The sequence below is a fragment of the Prionailurus bengalensis genome, chromosome E1 (assembly GCF_016509475.1).
Source record: "Prionailurus bengalensis isolate Pbe53 chromosome E1, Fcat_Pben_1.1_paternal_pri, whole genome shotgun sequence".
In the NCBI taxonomy this organism is placed as follows: domain Eukaryota; kingdom Metazoa; phylum Chordata; class Mammalia; order Carnivora; family Felidae; genus Prionailurus; species Prionailurus bengalensis.
In genome coordinates, this window is record NC_057347.1 from 29,190,209 (window position 1) to 29,208,875 (window position 18,667).

The window sequence follows — 18,667 nt, forward strand, 5'->3', positions numbered from 1 at the left end:
TTTGCCAGGTTCTTCTTCACGATACCGTAACTCACACACCCAAAGCGCCTACTATGTGCCAGACACCGGCACTTTATACGTCAACTCATGGAATCCTTAGAGCATTCCACAAAGGAGAGACTATTATTGGGTCCATTTCACAGACAACAAAACTAAGGCATGAAGCATTTAGACACCTTGCTCAAGGTCACACAGCTGGTTAGTGGCAGAGCACAGACTCAAACTCAGCTTGCTCCCAGAGTCCAGGCTCTTACACCCTAAGCTACAGCACTTCAACAGAAAGCAGTTAAGAATAAAAATGTTGATGAGTAAATGTGGGGTGGGGCACGGGGTGGGACCAGGTGTGCATCTGGAGACCTGGATGGCACCACCTCATTCACAAGCTGCTGCCACGATTTCTCTTCCGTGAACAACTGTTCTACTCAAGCTCTCCTGCCGACATCTGAGACAAGGGCCCAGAAAGCCCGACGAGCCGGTCTCCAGGCACCTTTTAAAGCCCCTGCACAGGCGGGGGGGAGACGTCTGAGGATGCTTGAGTTCTAGCCTACAAAGCACTTCTCTGCTGCCTGGGGGCGTTGTCTGGATAGCCCTGAGAAACGGTCATTGCCCATTAACACAATCAGCCCTTCTCCTGGATGCCCAGGGGGTCTGCTCACCCTCTCTGCATCATCTCTGGGCAGCTCAGGGAGGAGCTCAGGGGCCACTTCCGAGGTGGCTTCTGCTCTCATCCACTGGGGTCCTGCTGAAGAGGGGCAGCGAGAAGAGCTACCACTGCAAATGCACAGGCCCTGAGCAAACAGGGCGATGGGTGATAAAGGCAATCACGACATGCTAACGTGGCAGTGTGCCAAACACAAGCTGCCCAGGCAGGACTTGAGCTCGAAAGAACTTTAATTGAATTCTTTCAGCAAGTGCAGCAGAAAAATTCATAATGAGGTACCCCCCCCCCCACTATGTCACTCACGTCTACACTTGCGTGGATCCAGTGAAAAATCACTTTTAACAAGGATACGGGAACATGTGTGGACGTTAACCCGAACGTCGTGTGCTGCAGGGAAAAACAACGATCCGACCCGTGGATTTTTATTTTCAAAGCGATTTAAGTGAGGCATTCTGCCATAATCAGCTTTACTACCCCTGTTAGTATAGGAAAACAAGTTCTGAACCTAGCTCCCTCGTGGAAAACGCAAAATTTGTATAATTAAAATTATACTTGTGAAATTCAAACACACTTTAATTTCCTAAGGGTCCCCTAATCAAGTCAGAAGTTCTTACTAAAACCAATTATCCGTTTTGAAAACAGAAGAGGAAACATACGTACGGAGCAGTCTTGTGGAGACTCACAGCCCAATTTTTTTCCTGGGCTCAAGCGCCCCTGATTCGATCCTCTCTCCCCGGGTGGGAGGGAAAGTGAACCTAGCTCACTGGTTTTGATGAAGGGTTATGCGCCTGGGTTTAAACATTTTCTGTTTGTTTGTTTGCCCTCAGCTACAAAAGCGACCCACCTGAGAGACATCCCAGAGGGAATGGAGTTGAAGAGATAAAAGAAATAAACCAGGCGAGCATCAATAAATACACAGTTTCCCCCCACCCCTCCCCACTCCGGGCCCCATCGGGTTTTTTGGCTTAGGATCTCCCAGCAGTTTTCAAACACCTGCCCAGTACTGTGCAGGATACTCCGAATGCTCCCTCCGCTGCCGGGCTGAGGCACGAGATGGAAGATGCCAGCTTCACTCCTGGAAAGGGCAGACAAGGCACCAAGAACCCCAAGGCCTGGGATCTCACCTCCTCGCCAGGTAATCTACCTGAGATGTCCCTGCTCTTCCTGGGCAACCGGAAATTCTTGCACAAGAACAACGTGGAAATACAGAATACACTCCAAGGCACTAAAATATTTAAAAGCGGCGGTTGTGACGTTCCATTTATACCATCAATATGAAATGTTATCACGATGGCCAGGGCTTGAAAAAAAAGGAGGGAGACGGGGCGCCTGGGTGGCTCAGTCGGTTGAGCGTCCAACTTCGGCTCAGGTCATGATCTCACTGTTTGTGGGTTCGAGCCCCGCGCTGGGATCTGTGCTGACATCTCCGAGCCCGGAGCCTGCTTCAGATTCTGTGTCTCCCTCTCTCTGCCCCTCCCCCACTCATGCTCTGTCTCTGTCTCTCTCCCTCTCTTTCTCTCTCTCTCAAATATATATAAACATAAAAAAAAAAAAAAAGGGAGAGGCAAAAAAATACGAGCAAACAGGTTTTCTCCTCCTGGTTCCCTAGGACCCATTTCGGGGATGAGAAAGAATGTTGACCTTTCACACTCTTGGCTTCAGTGTTCCAGCAGCGCCCAGGGCTGTGGCGACCACCTCCAGCGCCACCCGCCCAGGCTCCCGCAGGGACCCGGAAGATAAAACAAAATGCTTCCAGGTTTCAAACTTTACTTTGCAGTGGGTGGAAATGGAGACACCGCCACACGTGGCCTCTCTAGGAGGGAGAATACTGCAGCAGGCCGAGCGGGGTCTGGTGTTAAAACTTCCATCGGAAGGCTCTGGGAAACACGGTGCGTGCATGCACACACACACACACACACACACACACACACAGGCGCCCACGCAGGCATGCAGAAGGGGACACACTCAGCCGAGAGCAAGTCATGGGAACTGCAGCTTTGCTGGTTCCTTGCCTCCCTCCCACCAGAGCGGTCACCTCATTAATGTCACTCAGCATCACGTTTTGCTACACTCCGTTCCCGCAGGCAGCCCAAAACCGGCTTCCATTGTAAACTTCTGTTCCTCGGGAAACTATCAAAAGCTTTGACTGGAGAGGAGAAAAAAAAAAAACTTCCAGAAGGCCTCTCTGCTCACTCGTCCCACTCCTCCAAGTTTTTCTCTGTGGTGCTTTATTCAAAATCACTACACACACAAACCACGCTCTGAAAGTCATTTACAACATGCCAGCTTTAAAAAAAAAAAAAAAAAAAGAAGGGAAAAAAGAAAAGAAAAAAAGAGCTAGTGATTGCTGTGGCCCGTCTACCTGCAATTGCCCAAAGAGAATAATTCATTTCGGTGGAGGATATGGATGAAGCCCTGAATACATTCTAACACCGTTTTCTGCCCTTCAAAACAATAAAAATGTAAAAACCCAGACGAAAGAAGGCCTGAGAGAATCTCTTGACCCCAAGGAATTTATTCTCTTGGATCTTCTAAAGCACTCTCTCCCCAGAATGCATCATCAAGACCATTTTATTAGATTTTTCTAAACCCTTGAAATTGTCACATAATTGAAACAGAAACAGCAATTTAGAGCTCCGAATGGATTTCTTAAAAAGAAGAGTCTGGGCTGGCCCAACATCCCCTCCTTGGCTGCTCTCGCCCCTAACCTAAATTTAAGACCCTTGCACACAAAACCCTATTTATCTTTTAAATCCTCCCTTGCCATAAAAGTTACACATTCCCCTAATGCCTTAGATTTCAGGACATTTGGGAGAAACTCATCCCAGACAACAGGCTAAAAAAAGAATCCATTAGCATTAACTTGCCTGTCACAGTCAGTGACAAATAAATGAATGTGATGCTTTCAGATCAGTCATTGGTGGAACTACCCCCAGGCAGATAAAGACCAGGCCTGGGAGAGAGAAGGCTCACGGAGAGACCTCTCACACAGCGGTGTCTGAGCTGTCCCCCAGCTGCTCCCCAGGACTTCACTCTCAAAGGCAGCAAAAACACAGGCATCAGACACAGAAAAGGAAACGCATTCCCAATGCCCACCGGGCAACCCCAAGATGAAGGATGGTTGCTATCTCCCCTTCGAGAGCGAGCACCCCCAGGAGCAGACCAAGCCACTGGACACGCAGTTCCCTGACTCTCAACGTGCCGTGCTATCCGTCACCCCCAGACACGACGACGGTACCCACAAGCTGCTGCGTAAGGTCCTCCTATGATCCAGCCAGGGCCATCTTGGGAAACAGGAACAGATGACCGATGCTCACTCTGGATGCCCCATGTACAGATACCATCCTAGGCCCTTCGTATGCATGAACCCATTTAATCTCCTAAACGAACCTAGGATGTAGGTACTGTCGACCACCCCCCCCCCCCACCACCGTTTTACAGATGAAGAAATGGAGGCACACACCACACTCCTTAGCTCATGAGTGGCATTCAGCTGTGTTGACGAGGTGTGTAGAAAACAAGCAGTAGACACGAACCTGAAGCTCATCGGCCAGACTGCCACGAAATCTGTTCCTCAGCCTGAGCACTTTACAAGCAGTCAGGCAAAGCACGAGAACCTAAAATCTACCCGCTCGTGCTGGATGCGGCAGGGCTTAGCGGTTAAGAGAGCAAGGACCTGGGGGCGCCTGGGGGGCTCAGTCGGTTAAGCATCTGACTTCGGCTCAGGTCATGATCTCGTGGTTTGCGAGTTCAAGCCCCGCGTCGAGCTCTGTGCTGACAGCTCGGAGCCTGGAGCCTGCTTTGGATTCCGTGTCTCCCTCTCTCGCTGCCCTTTCCCTGCTCATGCTCTGTCTCTCTTTCTCTCTCAAAAATAAACATTAAAAACATTTTTTTTAATTAAAAAAAAAAAAGAGAGAGAGCAAGGACTTGGAACCCGGACAGACGGTGATCTGTCTGTCCAACAGTGATCGACCCTTACTAGTGTTGTGGCACTAGGAAAGCCACTCGCCCTGCCCGGGTCTCAGTTTACCAGTCTGTCAAGTGGAGAGAATACCCACTACTGCAAAGGACTGTCGTCAGGATTAAATTAAAGGAGATTAATTACACAGAGGCTTAATATAATGCCTTGAACATACTGACTCACAATGTAAGTAACAGCCCTTATTTTGAGTTGGGATTTTTATTTTTATTATTATTATTCAAGGTCTCAGATAAAATAAAAAAGTACAGCAGGCAGACACACACCCTTGAGAAACTTTCCAGATCGTTGGGAGCTTGATGCTATCTACCCTTGAAAGAGAGAGAGAATAGAGATATGCGGTCATGTATGTGGGGCCCAGTGGGAGTCCTGCCCCAAGGCTGCTTCTACCACATACCACGGGGTGCTCGGTCCCAAGACCACCCTTGCTCACAGCTCTCACGTCACAAGAGGCACAGGTCACACGACTCCAAAATCTCACGTTCTTCACACCAGGCAGCCACTCTGAGTGAAAGGTGACCCCGAGCAGACCTAGGAAGTCACAGGTGAGGCTGCTCAGAGCCACAGGGCCCACACCCCAGTGACATACAATCTGCGACTTCCATCCCGAGAGATGCCATCTCATTGTCTATGCACAGTAAGGTCAAGATCACGGCTCAGACGAGGCCGGAGTAGAAAACCCCTGGGATTTTGTCTAGATCATGGCCCCCTGTTCAGCACATAAAGGGGAGAGGAAGGGAGACGACGGAACCAGGAGAATGACCTCGCTCCTTCCAGTCGCCACACACCCCAAAGAGTGGGCGTGGCAACTGCCAAGAACCTCGCTCCTGAAGAAGGGCCTGCAGCCAGAGAGAACGCAGTACGAATGACGCTGCAGGCACAAGTCCGGGGTGGGAAGATCCCCATGAAACCGCATCAGCCACCATCCCACTAGCGACCCCGGCTTCTATACTGACCCCCAAAAGCTCAGAACGTCGTACAGAGCATCCCCGGGATCCTGCACGTGCAAAACAGGACATGCCAAAGGAAGTACTCTTGTCTGCTCTGCCTGGCATGCGAAGCAACCCAGCCCGACCCCGGCTCGTCTCCAGGCCTGAATCCCCAGCGCCGGGCGTGTGCACCACACACCCTTTGCCCCAGCGGCACACCGACCTCTCCGAGCCCCCCGTACCAAGAACTGCATTCCTGCCATTCTTCCCTCCTTCCTGCTTCTCAGGATCTAGGGCAAAGACCACCTCCTCCGAGAAGCGATCTTAGCTCTTCCTTCCTCTGGAGACCATGCCCGCCTCTCTGCTGTGCTTCCCACACCCTGTCCTGTACCACGGGGTAGCACCCCTCCTCCCACCCGGGACCTAAGACCCTTGAAGACGAGAGCCGTGTCACCTTTGCGTTCTGCATTCATTCCACCTGGACGGAGACGGACACTGTGCCAAGGAGCAACAATCAACGCTGAGGTTTGTTTTTTTGCAATTACTAAAAGCTACTTGTGCCCTTTGAGTTCACTGTCCAATAGTGGGAGCAATAAGGCACACACTTAAGTAACCATGAAACTCAGAACAAAGCGCCTAATGTAGTCCCCGGTGCCGAGCAGAAAACTTGGTAACTGCCGAGGACTGAGAGTGGCCGCTAAATGCACTGAAGATACAGTCTGTCCCCACCCCACCCCCCACTCCTGCGTGTTACGTTTCTGTCCACCTGCTCTCTACTAATCTGCCCCACTAGAGTGAAAGCCCCATGAGGGCAGGGACTTTTTGGTCTTGTTCTCCACACTATCCCCCGAACCGCACACATTCTCTGGCACATGACAGGTGCTCGGTAACGTCTGGTGAATAAATAAACGAACACGTGCCCAGCACAGTGCCTAATGAACGCATCCGTGAGTCTCTGCTAACTTATTATTGCCTATTTTTTGCTCGCTTATTTTACTGTGATTATTACTGTAGCTTGCCCTAACCAAAAGAGAAGATAAGGCGCTATGGAAATCCAGAGAAAGAAATATCACATGGAAGAGAGAGCAGAAACAGCTCCGTGGAAAAGGTAGCCCAGATCGGGCTTTGAAAGAGAGGTCTGTTTCGCACAGGAGGGAGAAGAAAGGGCGGTTCGGGTGGGGATACACCAAAGGGTAGCTATTCAGAGAAGGGGGACCGGTAGAAGAGAAGGAACCTGGAAGAAGACCGCCCCCCATCCCCCCACCGTACAGATCTTGAAGGACACGTACCACCAGGCTAAGAAGTGCAGACTTTGTTCGGTGGGCATTGAGGGTTTCCTGAATCCCCCCAAAAGTGGGTGCACAGAGTCAGCAATTAAACACACTTAAGCAAGCCCTTGTTCGATGAACACATCAGATCGAACATGAGATCAGAGGAGGTGAACTGCATCTCCCTTTTGCATTCTTGGGACTTTTGGCCAGAGAACATTCAGGTTTAAAAACACAAAAGGACAAGAAGATGGATATGTCATCTCAAGGGGCACCCACGAGGGTCAGCTGGTTCCTCAGACAGTGCCCCCCTCTTCTTCTGTTCTTGGGGGGCAGAGGGTTCTCACCTGCCTGCCAAAAACGTGACACAGAACACATGAGCTCCAGCTTCCCGGCAGACTGACCTTAACACTGAAACGAAAGCATGCAAATGAAAGGCAAAAATCTCGGGAAAGGACATTTGGAGGACGAAGTGCCCCTCCTCTTGAGCTGACACCTGCTGCTGACTGAACACAGGAAGGAGCCACGCTCCCCGACGAGAAAGCAGCTAAGCCACTAATCCCCCAGGGTCCTTGCGGCCGTGGACAAGGCTGCAGACGCACCACCACGTCCCCGCCGGGAGCCAGAAACCCACCGGCAGGCCGGTTAACGGTGGCCAGCGAGGTGACAGCTGCAGATCGTCCAAGATGGCAGCACGCTAGAACGACCCGACCCACAGCAGCAGGGGAAGGCCAGCTGCCGAAAACTCACCCCTCGCCCGCCCTTGAGAAGCTGCCAAGAAACCACTGCCCCAGAACAGGAGGTGCGTGGCTGAGACGTTCGCGCTGTGCTGCACCCATCTGGACGGACGGATGCTTAACAGAGAACCTTCCAGGCCCTGGAGCCTCATCAGCGGATGAGACGGGAGCAGGAAAGCCCGGCCTTGGCTCAACCTTGCCACAACTTACCTGTGTGACCTGGAGCAGCCGACCTGACTTCCCTGGACGTCAGCTGCCTCCACTGTGAAAAAGGCAGGCTGGATTCATCTCAAGCATTTAAGTTATTCCATGTCAACCATCAACAGCTCCCTGCCGGCAGGGGGCTTACATTCCAATCAGGATTTTTCTTAGGTCATTTTCCATTATTCTAACTTTCCTTCTTCTGCACAAATAATTCTATAACGGGGCGCCTGGCTGGCTCGGTCTTGATCTCGGGGTCATGAATTCCAAGCCCACGTTGGGCGTAGAGATTACTTAAAAACAATAGTAAATAATTCTATAACACTGATACCAGCGAACGATTGCAGGCACTACTTCGCATCAGGCTCCCAGCAAAGAACTCTGCATACACGCTGAAAATCACTCCACGCTGGGCACTACACCCCTGTTTTAAAGAGGAGGAAACAGAGGCCTGGAGGGGCTCATGTGATGTGCCCACCGGTCACCCAGCTGCGACTGAAGGCAACTGGAAAGAGGATGAAGAAATGAGATCTCCGTTGATCAACAGATAAGGTTCTGGCCTCTAAAACCTAAGACGGTAAATGGCAACTCGGGGGGGGAGTGGAGAATGCTTTATTTCACACAAGGAGAATCAGGGCACACGGGGAGTTACGCCCAGACTCACTCAGGCCAGAAGATGTTCGGCAGCCTTCTGGTTTTTCCACACGAGAAAAAGAACCCACAGGCTTGAGCAAAAGTTTTCCAGGCAGCCAACGCTTCTGCCCAAAGGGACTGACAAAATGATATGACATGATTGATCCCAATCAGCCCCGTTTCTCCAACGGCTTTAAATTAAGTCATCTTTTTAGAACAGCACGACCATTTTAATTTTTTAAAAGACAGAGAGGAGGAACCTCTTCCATTTTTTACAAAATGAAATAATCATCCAGAGAAATAGGAAGATACAGAACGGACCTATCGTCTTCTGATCAAAATGTACTTCACTAATTAACGGCCACTAGTCTCCAAAGAGTCGCCCCTCGACTAGTTAATAAAGCCCCATTATACTTCACTTGAGATGTGAGCATTTACGTCGCAAAGGGGGGATAATGAACTGCAGGATTCAAAACCCTTCCTTCGGGTCGCTCATTAAAATTCTGGTCAAAACGGATTTTTATTTATATGATACATTAAAGAATATTATGACAGTACTAATGTGAAATCTGTTCTTCACTGCCACGGATTTTCTTTCGTATTAAGTTACAGTTTCTTTCCACTAGTCTTGTTTTAACACCTCCACGACTATTTCTCTGGCGGGTGCTAGCAAAAAGGGACAGCCAGAAAGCAGAGAAATGCATGTTAACTGAAACGCTGGCTGACGTATCATTTACAAGCTCCTCACCCAGCCCTCGACGGGGGACAGCGGGGGGGGGGGGGCACACAGTTCACCTCACACTGGGACCCTAACACATACACACAAAAGTTTTATTGAAGGGGGATAAACAAAAACTAAATAAGGCTTGACTTAAAGTTCTATACTCCTGCCAGCCGGGTTTTGGCTTCTCCAACACTAACTTCGGTCTGAAATCCCCATGGTTGGGCTCAAATTCTATCGGAAAATAACCGTTGACAAGGAAGGCACTTTCTCCCCACCCTGCCCCAACTCCCAACCAGCACAGGCCTCTTTTGCCAAATCCCCAGCCGCTCCCCTGGAGTTGAGCAACCCCAGAACCGTGTGAAAGGATGCCCTCGGGGGTCGGATGGAGACACACTGCCAGACAGAGTCACACAATGGGATGACATCACAAGGGCTGGGTGAATCACCCAACCAGGGAACTTCAAAGGGCGCGCTGGCTGTCGTGCCCCTCGAAGCCCGATGACCTCTCTGAGCTGCCTCCTCTGCCGTAAGGGACAGGTGATACTCCTAGATGCCCTCCACGCCCCGCAGCACACAGGATCGCACACTGGGCGAGGGGCTAGGTTGCCTATACACCGCTTCTCAACCCACGTGTGCCTCAGTTTCCTCATCCACAAATTGGACATAACACTAATACCCACCCTCACAGGACATGGGTGAAGACGAAGTGAGTTCACATACACACTGTCCCTACAACAGTACCTGGCACATAAATTCAGATGACACCAGCATTATTACGAGGCCTCTCGTGGGGACTGGGGTGACAGCCTAACAGAGCTAAGAGTCAAAACAGCAGGTAACACCTACGGTATCACCACCACATTCCAGGTCTTCCTTTCTGGAAGCACCTAACCTTCATTAACTTATTTAATCCACGCAAAAACTTGATGAGACGGGGTAAAACGAGGTTCCAAGAAACCAAATGATTTGCCCAGATTCACACAGCTAATGAGCGGCATGGCCAGGATCCGAACCCCAGCTGTTGAGTCTGAAAACAATAAGAATGACGATTAAACCGACAAAAACAACGGGAGTGGTGGAGATGAGGAGTTAGGAGATCCTCACCCTGTGCCACACACCCTGTGTGTGTCCTCTTTTATTCCTCACAAAACCTGCTGAGGGAGCTACTCCCATCACTGCCATTATACAGAGGAGCAAACAGACTGGGGAAGGTGGTTTGCTCCGTGTCTCGGGACCTGGGGATTCAGATGGAGATGATGGACAAGAAAGTCCTTTGTAAACTGTGTCATAAAAAGCAAGGTATTGTTACGCAATCCCTAGAACGCCATGGAAAGATGTCTTCCCCCACCTGGTATAATGTTTGCTCACATCCAAAAGTCTGACAATCCGCCTAAAACATCCCAGACTCCAGGCTGGGGGCGGGGAAAGGTGCACACCTTGACAAGCTCGAGAAATAGTCTGTCTCGTTTTCAAGTTGGATGCCTCGCTGAAAAGCCAAATGCCAGAGTATGTTAAATTGCAATATAGCCTTCTTGGTTTAAAAAAAAAAAAAAAAAAAAGTGGCAGGGGGTGAGGGGCGGGGAAACAACAGGGAAGAGAAAACAGGTCAAACCCACGGTTTGACCAAGTCAGGGATTTTTCCAGTTTCCCTCTAGGGTAATCTGATCCTAGTTCTGGCTGATCAAATGACTAACCTGGAAATTTGAAGATTCACACTTATGGAAGAAACAGTAATTCTTCCAAACCCAAGAAATCCTGCTAGTTCTGGAAGCCTCTGAAATGTCAAGGATTGAATACAGTTTGAAAAGCAACCTTTAAACAGGTAACAGTTCCAAAGTTTGTGCTCTGTACGGAAAAAAAATCTAACCTCTTTGGTTCATTAATTGCTATTCTTTGCTTTCTTATTAGGAAAAAAACGTCTTCAGGAAGTATTTTGCCATATTTACTTAAGAGATTTGCGTTTCCTTCGAAAGACAAGAAAGGAAAAGAAACATTATATGGAAAAAAAAGGAAGGAAGAAAAAGGAAGGAAGGAAGGAAGGATCACATGGCAAGGTCTAAACCTGAAATTCTCAAAATCTCATCCACAAATGCTAACTTTTTCTTCATTAAAGTTCTTCATCCCTCCCTTGACACAATTAAAAGCTTGCACTTCTGGGAGACTATGCTTGAAGAAATAAACTGAATTTTCAAAAGCCACAGCCCTTTCCCTTTGTGGCCTAGAATCAAGAAGTTTTGCCAGTTACCCTCTCCCTAGGAGAATGCCAAGGCCACAAGACACAGAAAAAGTCTCTCCTGAAATCATACAGGGAAGAAAAAAGTATAATTAAAACGTGCAATTGTAACACATAAGCCTGTACATTTCACCTCGGGTTCCATGCAGCTCAGCTCTGTTCTCAAAGCCAGAGCTGGCGAGCCCCGTGGAAACCACACACTTGTGAAAAAGTGAAGGCCTATCTCGATCCCCGAAGCAAATCCTGTAGTACCACTTCTCCAAGGTTCCGTCCTCAGGACTTGTCCCCCAGGCCCTGGCACTCGCAGAAAGAGCGGCACTGTTGGTTTCCAGTGGGCCCTGAGTGATCCCTCCCACCTGAAACCAGAACATCCACTGCCTCCTCTGTCAGATTTAGGGCTTCGTGGGTCTACGAAGTTGTTTCCAAGAAAAGACAAGCTGTTTACTCAAATTCTACTCCTCTCCATAAACTCCACGTTGCAAGTCCTCAAAAGAAGAACCCTCCAAAAAAGACTCACAAGCAAATGTCCAAGTTTTCCTGATATGATCTTGCCAATGCTCAAAAAATAAATAGAGGGTTTGCATAAATATTGCAACAGATGGAGCTCTGTCCTCCCGCGAAGGATCAGGGTTGGCCCTGCCCCCTGTTGGATGCTCAGAACCCACCTCGGGAGGGCTAGACTGCAGACGGTTATCTGGCGGAGAGCTCCTTGCCCGGGCCTGGACTCTCACAGCCACAGGCTGGTACCCTGAAGGAACTGAGGGCACCAGGTTTCAATGCTTCATTGCCAGTACTCTGAAATCTGAAATCCTTGGCGACCACCTCTGAGCGCTAAAATCCTACTACTGATTCTCCTACTTACCTTGGGTTGCGCCCGACGAGGAAATGCAACTTTGGGGTCGATCTGGGGGAATAAAAAGGGAAAAGTGAGAGTCAGTTCCAGTATTTGGAGACAGGGAAAAAAAATTACGATTAATCACCTAATTATTAATCACTCATTTCTCAGGCTTATAACCCAGCTTTTAGTAACCGCCTCAGGCCACTCAAAAAGTTCCTTAAGCTTTGATCCAAACTTTACTCATCCCTCCCACAATGTAACAAATAAAGCTAGCCTTTCTAAATGCCCTACCACGTATTTCAATGTGTGATGCTCCTAATAAATTAGATCCCACATGTTCTTATTTAAGCAAACGCTTGTCTTCCACAGGCACTGGGCATTGAATGGTTACTTTCATCTAATTTGCATCTCCCAGCCATAGGAGAAGAGATGGGAACATCATCATTGAAAAAAAATTATAACCTGAAAAATTAAACGTAAGTTTCAGCAGTAGGTAACTGGATAGTACATCTTCTCCCAGGTGATAACTAAACAAGGCAGGTGGGAAAGGAGATTCCCAAAATTCTTTTAAATCCTCAACATCCAAAAACTCTCCAAAGAGATCCAACACGATGCTCGACTTGAGTTCATTCATTCGTGTTGGCAAAAGCATGGTTACCTGAGTTGACCAAAAAGATAGCTCATTCTGTATTAGACCTCGAGGGAAAGCAGGTGTCAAAAACTATTAGTTCTTAAGAAATAATAATAAGATAAAAAGAAATACATGAGCTAAAACCACCTGGATTTTAAAAACCACACGGGGTAAGACTCTATGAGCAACCAACCTCAAATTACAAAAGTAAGGAAGGCCATCATGGGGAGAGGGTAAAAAAAAATTACTGAAAAAAAGAAGTTAGAATCTAGTGTATCGATCAGGATATTCCTCTTACCCCAACCCCAATCGGAATGGAAAAACATTCTCTACCCCAGATCAAATGCAGAACCCATGATTCTCAATCAAGGAATGGCTTTAAAACTCAAAACAATTCCCACGGAAACACTTGAAATCTAATAGGCTGATTCCAGGTGGGGGGAGTTGTTGGATAGAAACTATGGGCAGGGAAAGAATAAAAAAATTCCCCATTACTGGTTTTCATTAGATTTCTAAATATCGCAAATCTTTGGGTAAAACTCAACACAGAATATTGCTACAAGTTTATTTAGAGGCTCGGGCTTTCATAGTACAATTTTCCCCTTTTAAAATGTAAACCTGAACCTTGTTTTCAGTTCTGTCATTGAGGGGGTTGGAATAATGCTTTGGGGAAAAGCACAGAGAAGGGGGAAGGCACACCAGATAGTTCTTGCTCCCAGACTTATATCCCTTAGGACATCCCAGCAGTTAAGACATACAAAGATTTACTACTTTTATGAAGGTAGTTTACAGACCTAACAAAAATCCACAGCATGTTTTTTTACCTTTAAACATCACCTGAGAAATGAGAGATTACTTTTCAAAAACTAAAACAGACAAAAGTCTCTGATCTAGGAAACTACCCTTTCATCAAGATTAACATTACCGCATCTACAGGTGTATTCAGCACTGACTAGAGCTGTCTACAAGAGAAATACAACAGGTGTGGATTTTCCATTCTGTTGACCAAACATTAAGACAGATCCGTCTTTTTATAAACACTCCCCCAAACTACTGGGGTTTTTTTTTGTTTGTTTGTTTGTTTTGGCTGACCAGCACAAAATTGCAGTAAGAAGTCACCTTGTTTGTGCAGAAAAAGGTGAGGGACGTGTTGGGAGAGAGACCCGAAGCTGGGGAAATAGGGAACAGTGAAGAAAGTGAAACACTCAAGAAATATCTAAAATTACAAACACCAAAGCCAATTCAGAATGCCCATATCGTGTGTTGTGAAAACAGCATGTTATATACCACCAGGCAAGTTCGGGGTCTTCAGTGTGCAAAGTAGGCACTCTGAAATCTCTCAAGCAGGGCACAGGTCAAGACAGGTATGGCAAATCCCAACCTTTTGCACATCCCTGTCAACTATTTTCTTTTTTTTTTTTTTTTTAACGAACAACAAAAACAAAAACAAAAAAACTACCAAAAATTAAAACATTAGTTAGTTAGGTACAGCTCTACTTACTGTAGCTACAAATCCTCTAGGAAAAGACTAGGGTACTATTTTGGATGTGAATGGCCGTTACCTAAACAAAGCTTTTAAGGTAACGTAAACAAGATCCTCGTTTCCATGTCAATAAACCAACCGCTTCTGCCTCCTGCACTGAACGTTGAAACAAAGTCAAAATCTAGGTTATACTAAAGAATAGTGACCAAAACATATCCACAAACAATTAGGGAGGGAAAACCACAGGTTTTGCACCTGATACTGAGGGCTATGACCCACCAACCACCATAGAAACCAAATACTATTTCTCTTACCCGGGGTAGGGAGAGGGAGTGAATAATAAATTCCTGAATTTGCCTTCAAATATTTTCCTCTTTAATTCTGCTAGCTTTTTGAAACGTCTAGCCAAGAAGTTAAGGAGGAAAAAAAAAATTTCTTCAGACACTCATTATCACCCTACAAATGACTGTCCCTAAAATTAAATTATCTAAAAGCACAAAAAGGCTGGGCTGCAAGTTATGACAAGTCCAGCACAATTAATAAAGCAACTTAAAATGTGTGGGGGTCCTGTCTTTGGGGGTAGGGACCTCTGATCAGAGAAAGAGGGTAAATTTGCAAATAAATTCACTTGCACCAAAGGTGGCCAGGTTTCTTTTCTTTTTCTTTTTTTTTTTTTTTTTTCCATTTCCCCTCAATGTAAAAGCCAAAAGGGACTTCAAAGATCACCCTGTTCCACTCCTGTATTTAACAGAAAAGGAAACTGAGGCCCTGGGGCAGGGAATAACTTGCCCAAGTTCATAAAGGGCAGCTGGGACTAGAACTTGACCCCTTGCCTTGCCCCACTACCCACCACAGAGAAGAGTGGTCCCAAGCGGCCTAGCACTGCATCCCAGTGTCACCTCAGGGACCCTGCTTTGGCAGATGTATAAAAACTGTGGGGAAATTCTAATAGAGGTAAAGGGAAAGGGGAGAGCCACAAAGCCAACACAGGGGTCTAAATAGAACACCACGAGCTCCCCCCTGCATTATATTTACTGCTATATACTAGTATCTTTCTTCCCTTCCTCTTCTAATCTCTACCGAGAGACTTTCCCCCTCTCAACACTGGACTCTGAAACCTTCTAATGCTATAAAAGTATCCACGTTCAAAATAAAGGATCTGAAGGGGGGGGGGGGAGCAAAAACACATCACTTGGAAACCCCAGGCCTTATCAGTCTTAGATTTCACTCCATCTGGAGTCACCCGCTGGACGCCCAGCTTGGCTCTGTGAGGTCTCTCCTCCTCAAACCACATTCCAAATCCGAAGTGCCCCAAGAGGAACCTGTTGCCTGAATTTGTGATTAGCGCCCCCTCGCCGTCTTCCCGTCCCCGGTCCCTCTCGGCTGGCCACGGAGCGGGCTGTGCCTTCTAAAAGCCAGTTCCCACAGCCACAGTTGGTAACGCGTGCTATGCTCGGCTGACAAAGAAAAGTTGCCTTTGCTCTGTGGTGTAGTTTCTCTGCAGGGTCCCTGGGCCCCGATAGATAGCCTCTCCCCAAGCCCACCCCTCCCCCAAGCCTTCGCTCGGGAGCATCTGGAGCTGCAGTGGGACAGGCTCTAAAAAGAAAACCCCAAGCCCAGCCATTGCAGCAAACTTTAGAGCCAACTCGCAAGCCCTGCTTATAAGTACCCAGTTCTCAGCACAGAAGCAAAAGAAAGCACTGTCCCTTTAAATGGGGCTGTCAATGCCCAGATCGGTCCTGAGCAGGGGCAAACAACAACAACGACGACAGAAAGCAACCTACCGTCTTGGAATCTAACTCATGGTGGGGCTGACCTAATACTTTATCTACACTTGCTGGGTCTGCGAACGTGACGAAACCGAAGCCTCTGAAATGAGACAAAGAGGGAGAAAAACAAACAAGAAAATGTGACACCATTGAAAGCAACAAGGAGTGAGCCCTAATGCAGAATGGAGAGCAAAAGTTGCCCCCTCGGACCCCCACGTCCCACAGCCCTCCCCCAATTCCCCTCCACCCCGCAAGAAAACACATCAAGGTTAATGGGGGAAGTGGAACGGGGGCAGGGCGGGTGGAGGTAACTTGGAAAATGCTGGTGTCTCCACTCTTTCGCCACCTCAGTTTCCTCTCCTCCTCCCCTTCCCTTCTTAACGCTTTGTTTTATTCCCAAGAAAACCCGGCACTCGGCACTCGGAAGAGATTCATCCAGCTTTCTAAAAGGGGCTTAAGAGTTTGGGGAGCTGGGAGTGTGGGGAAAGCATACATTAAAAAAAAAAAACTATGTAGAAAGTGAATGAAGCTGAACGTCATCTTAAACAGGAGAAAAAAGAAGCGACGGGAAAATGACTTAAAGCGGAGAGATGGACATCTCTGTATCCAGAGTTCAACCCCAATTAACAATAACCTTTGGGGTTATGGGGGCGGGGGCGGGGGTGGAATAGAGCGACGTTCGAAACCAGCCACATGCCTGAGCCCCATTCTAAATCCGCTTAGCTACTTCCGAAGACACCTCCAAAAATAACACTTAAACTTTGTTCTAAAATAAAGACAAAATCCAGAAGGGAATGGTTTACCTGGAGCGTTTCGTAGTGGGATCTCTCATGACCATACATTCTCTAATTTCTCCAAATTTGCTAAAATAGTCTCTAAGGCTATCTGTAGAGAGAGAAAGAGAGAGATGGGGGGGGGGGGAGAGAAGGTGTGGAAAAAAAAAAGCAATGCAAATTTTGATCAAGGACAAAAACCAAAAGTAGTTTTCTGTTGTTATTCTGTTTTGTTTTTGCATTTTTTGCACACGCGGGGGAAATTCGGCAACAGAGGTCGCGTAGAGGGCTCGGAAAGGATTTGCTATTTAAAAAAATAACCTTGCACAGGAGAAGTGGGGAGCCAATGGCGGGGGGGGGGGGCTCTTACACCGGGATAACAAAGAGCAATAAAGAAGCCAAGAAGGGGGGGACCCAGACGTCCCCCCCTCCCTCCCTTACCTGGTGAGGTCTGCCAGCTCAGTCCACCGATAAACATTTTACTAGAGGGAGAAAACATAACAGAAGTGAGCACCGATGTCAGATCGGCCATTTTGACGTGTAACTTACAAAAGCTAAAAGGAAAGCGGGGGGGAGCGAGCGAGCGAGAGCCGGGAGGTGGGGTGGGGGAGAAGGTGACGGCGAAATGCAATCCAAAGGTGTGTAACTTCCACGGGGGGGGCGCGCGGGAGGGGAGGGGGGGCGCGGGAGATGCCCGGCTCCGCGCACCGCCGTCCCCGCCGCTGCAAGGAGAGCGAGCCCGAGGCGGCGCGGTGGGCAGCGGCTGGAAACTTACCCGGGGTCGTGCTGGGAGTCGTTGGCGCTGCCCGAGGTGCCTTGGCTCCCATTTGCCTCCATATCTGAGCCCCCCCGCCCCCCCACCCCCAAAAAACCGAGCCCCACAGCGATCCGAGCGGAGCGGCGGCCGGCTCCGAGCCCCGAGATCTCCCGCTCCCTCCTCCCCCTCCTCCTCCCCCCCGCCCGGGCTCCTCCGAATCTCTCAGCGAGCGGCGGAGCCGGGGCAGCGGCGAGAGCCGTCACACGTGGGCTCGGCTTAGCTCAGCCCCGCTGCTCGCACACCCCCCCGTCCCCGCCCCCCCGGCCCATCCCCACCTCTCCCCCTCCTCCTCCCCACCCCCATCTCCTCCTCCTCCTCCTCCCCCTCCTCCCCGGCGCACGTGGGGCGGAGTTCTAGAACGTCGTGTAACCAATGCCGGTGACGTCACGCACCCCGGTGCGGCCCCCGCCTGCCCGCGCGCGCACACTCGGCCCCCCGCGGCCGGACCCACGGGGGCGGTGCGCGAACCCCGCGGCCGGAGGCGGCCCCGCCTCCAGCCGGGCAGGGCGCCGGGCGAGGGGGAGCGCACCCCGACTTCCCGGGATCACATGGGCTGCGGGGGGCGGGTGGATCGGGGGAGGGGGAGGCGCGGGGAACTCGCCGCCACTCCTCGCTCGGGCATGGGAGGAGACGCCCCCCACCCCCTCCAGTTCGGCCTCTTCATTCAAGTTCGCCGCCCCAGCCACCGGGATCCGGGGATGGCACCAGCCGCCCGGCCGGCTCTGCGCCCTTTTTCCAGCCACCGCGCAGAAATTTAGGTCAAGGACGTCGGGATCAAACCCGAACCCTGGCGCTCCTCGGCGGGCCCCGGAAACCCCCAGGATCGGGCAGCTTCAGGATTGCGGAGACCCTCCCGCACAAACACCAGCCACAAGTTTTATTTTCCTTTCGCGCTGGAAGTTCTCTCTGGCTCTCGCTCCACACCGGCACGTCTTGCGCCGCTCCCCGCCCTTCCCCGGCAGAGGTACGAATCCGTGCCGGGGAAAGGTTA

General features: G+C 49.4%; 1 protein-coding gene across 8 annotated transcripts in view; it reads right to left on the bottom strand.

Annotated features, from left to right (window-relative positions):
• The window catches only part of MSI2 (musashi RNA binding protein 2), a 393,222-nt gene extending 375,306 nt beyond the window's left edge, over nt 1–17,916 (bottom strand). For 7 of the 8 annotated variants that reach the window (XM_043583972.1, XM_043583970.1, XM_043583975.1 and 4 more), the window contains exons 1-5: nt 17,635–17,801; nt 17,301–17,341; nt 16,890–16,971; nt 16,102–16,186; nt 12,228–12,269 (exon numbers count right to left, since the gene is read on the bottom strand). In XM_043583972.1, coding sequence (XP_043439907.1) covers nt 12,228–12,269; nt 16,102–16,186; nt 16,890–16,971; nt 17,301–17,341; nt 17,635–17,696 — 312 coding nt within the window. In that variant the 5' untranslated portion in view covers nt 17,697–17,801. Of the gene's footprint in view, nt 1–12,227; nt 12,270–16,101; nt 16,187–16,889; nt 16,972–17,300; nt 17,342–17,634 lie in introns of all 8 variants that reach the window. The other variant, XM_043583976.1, reaches the window with a different exon arrangement.
• Between the last annotated feature and the right edge of the window lie 751 nt (nt 17,917–18,667).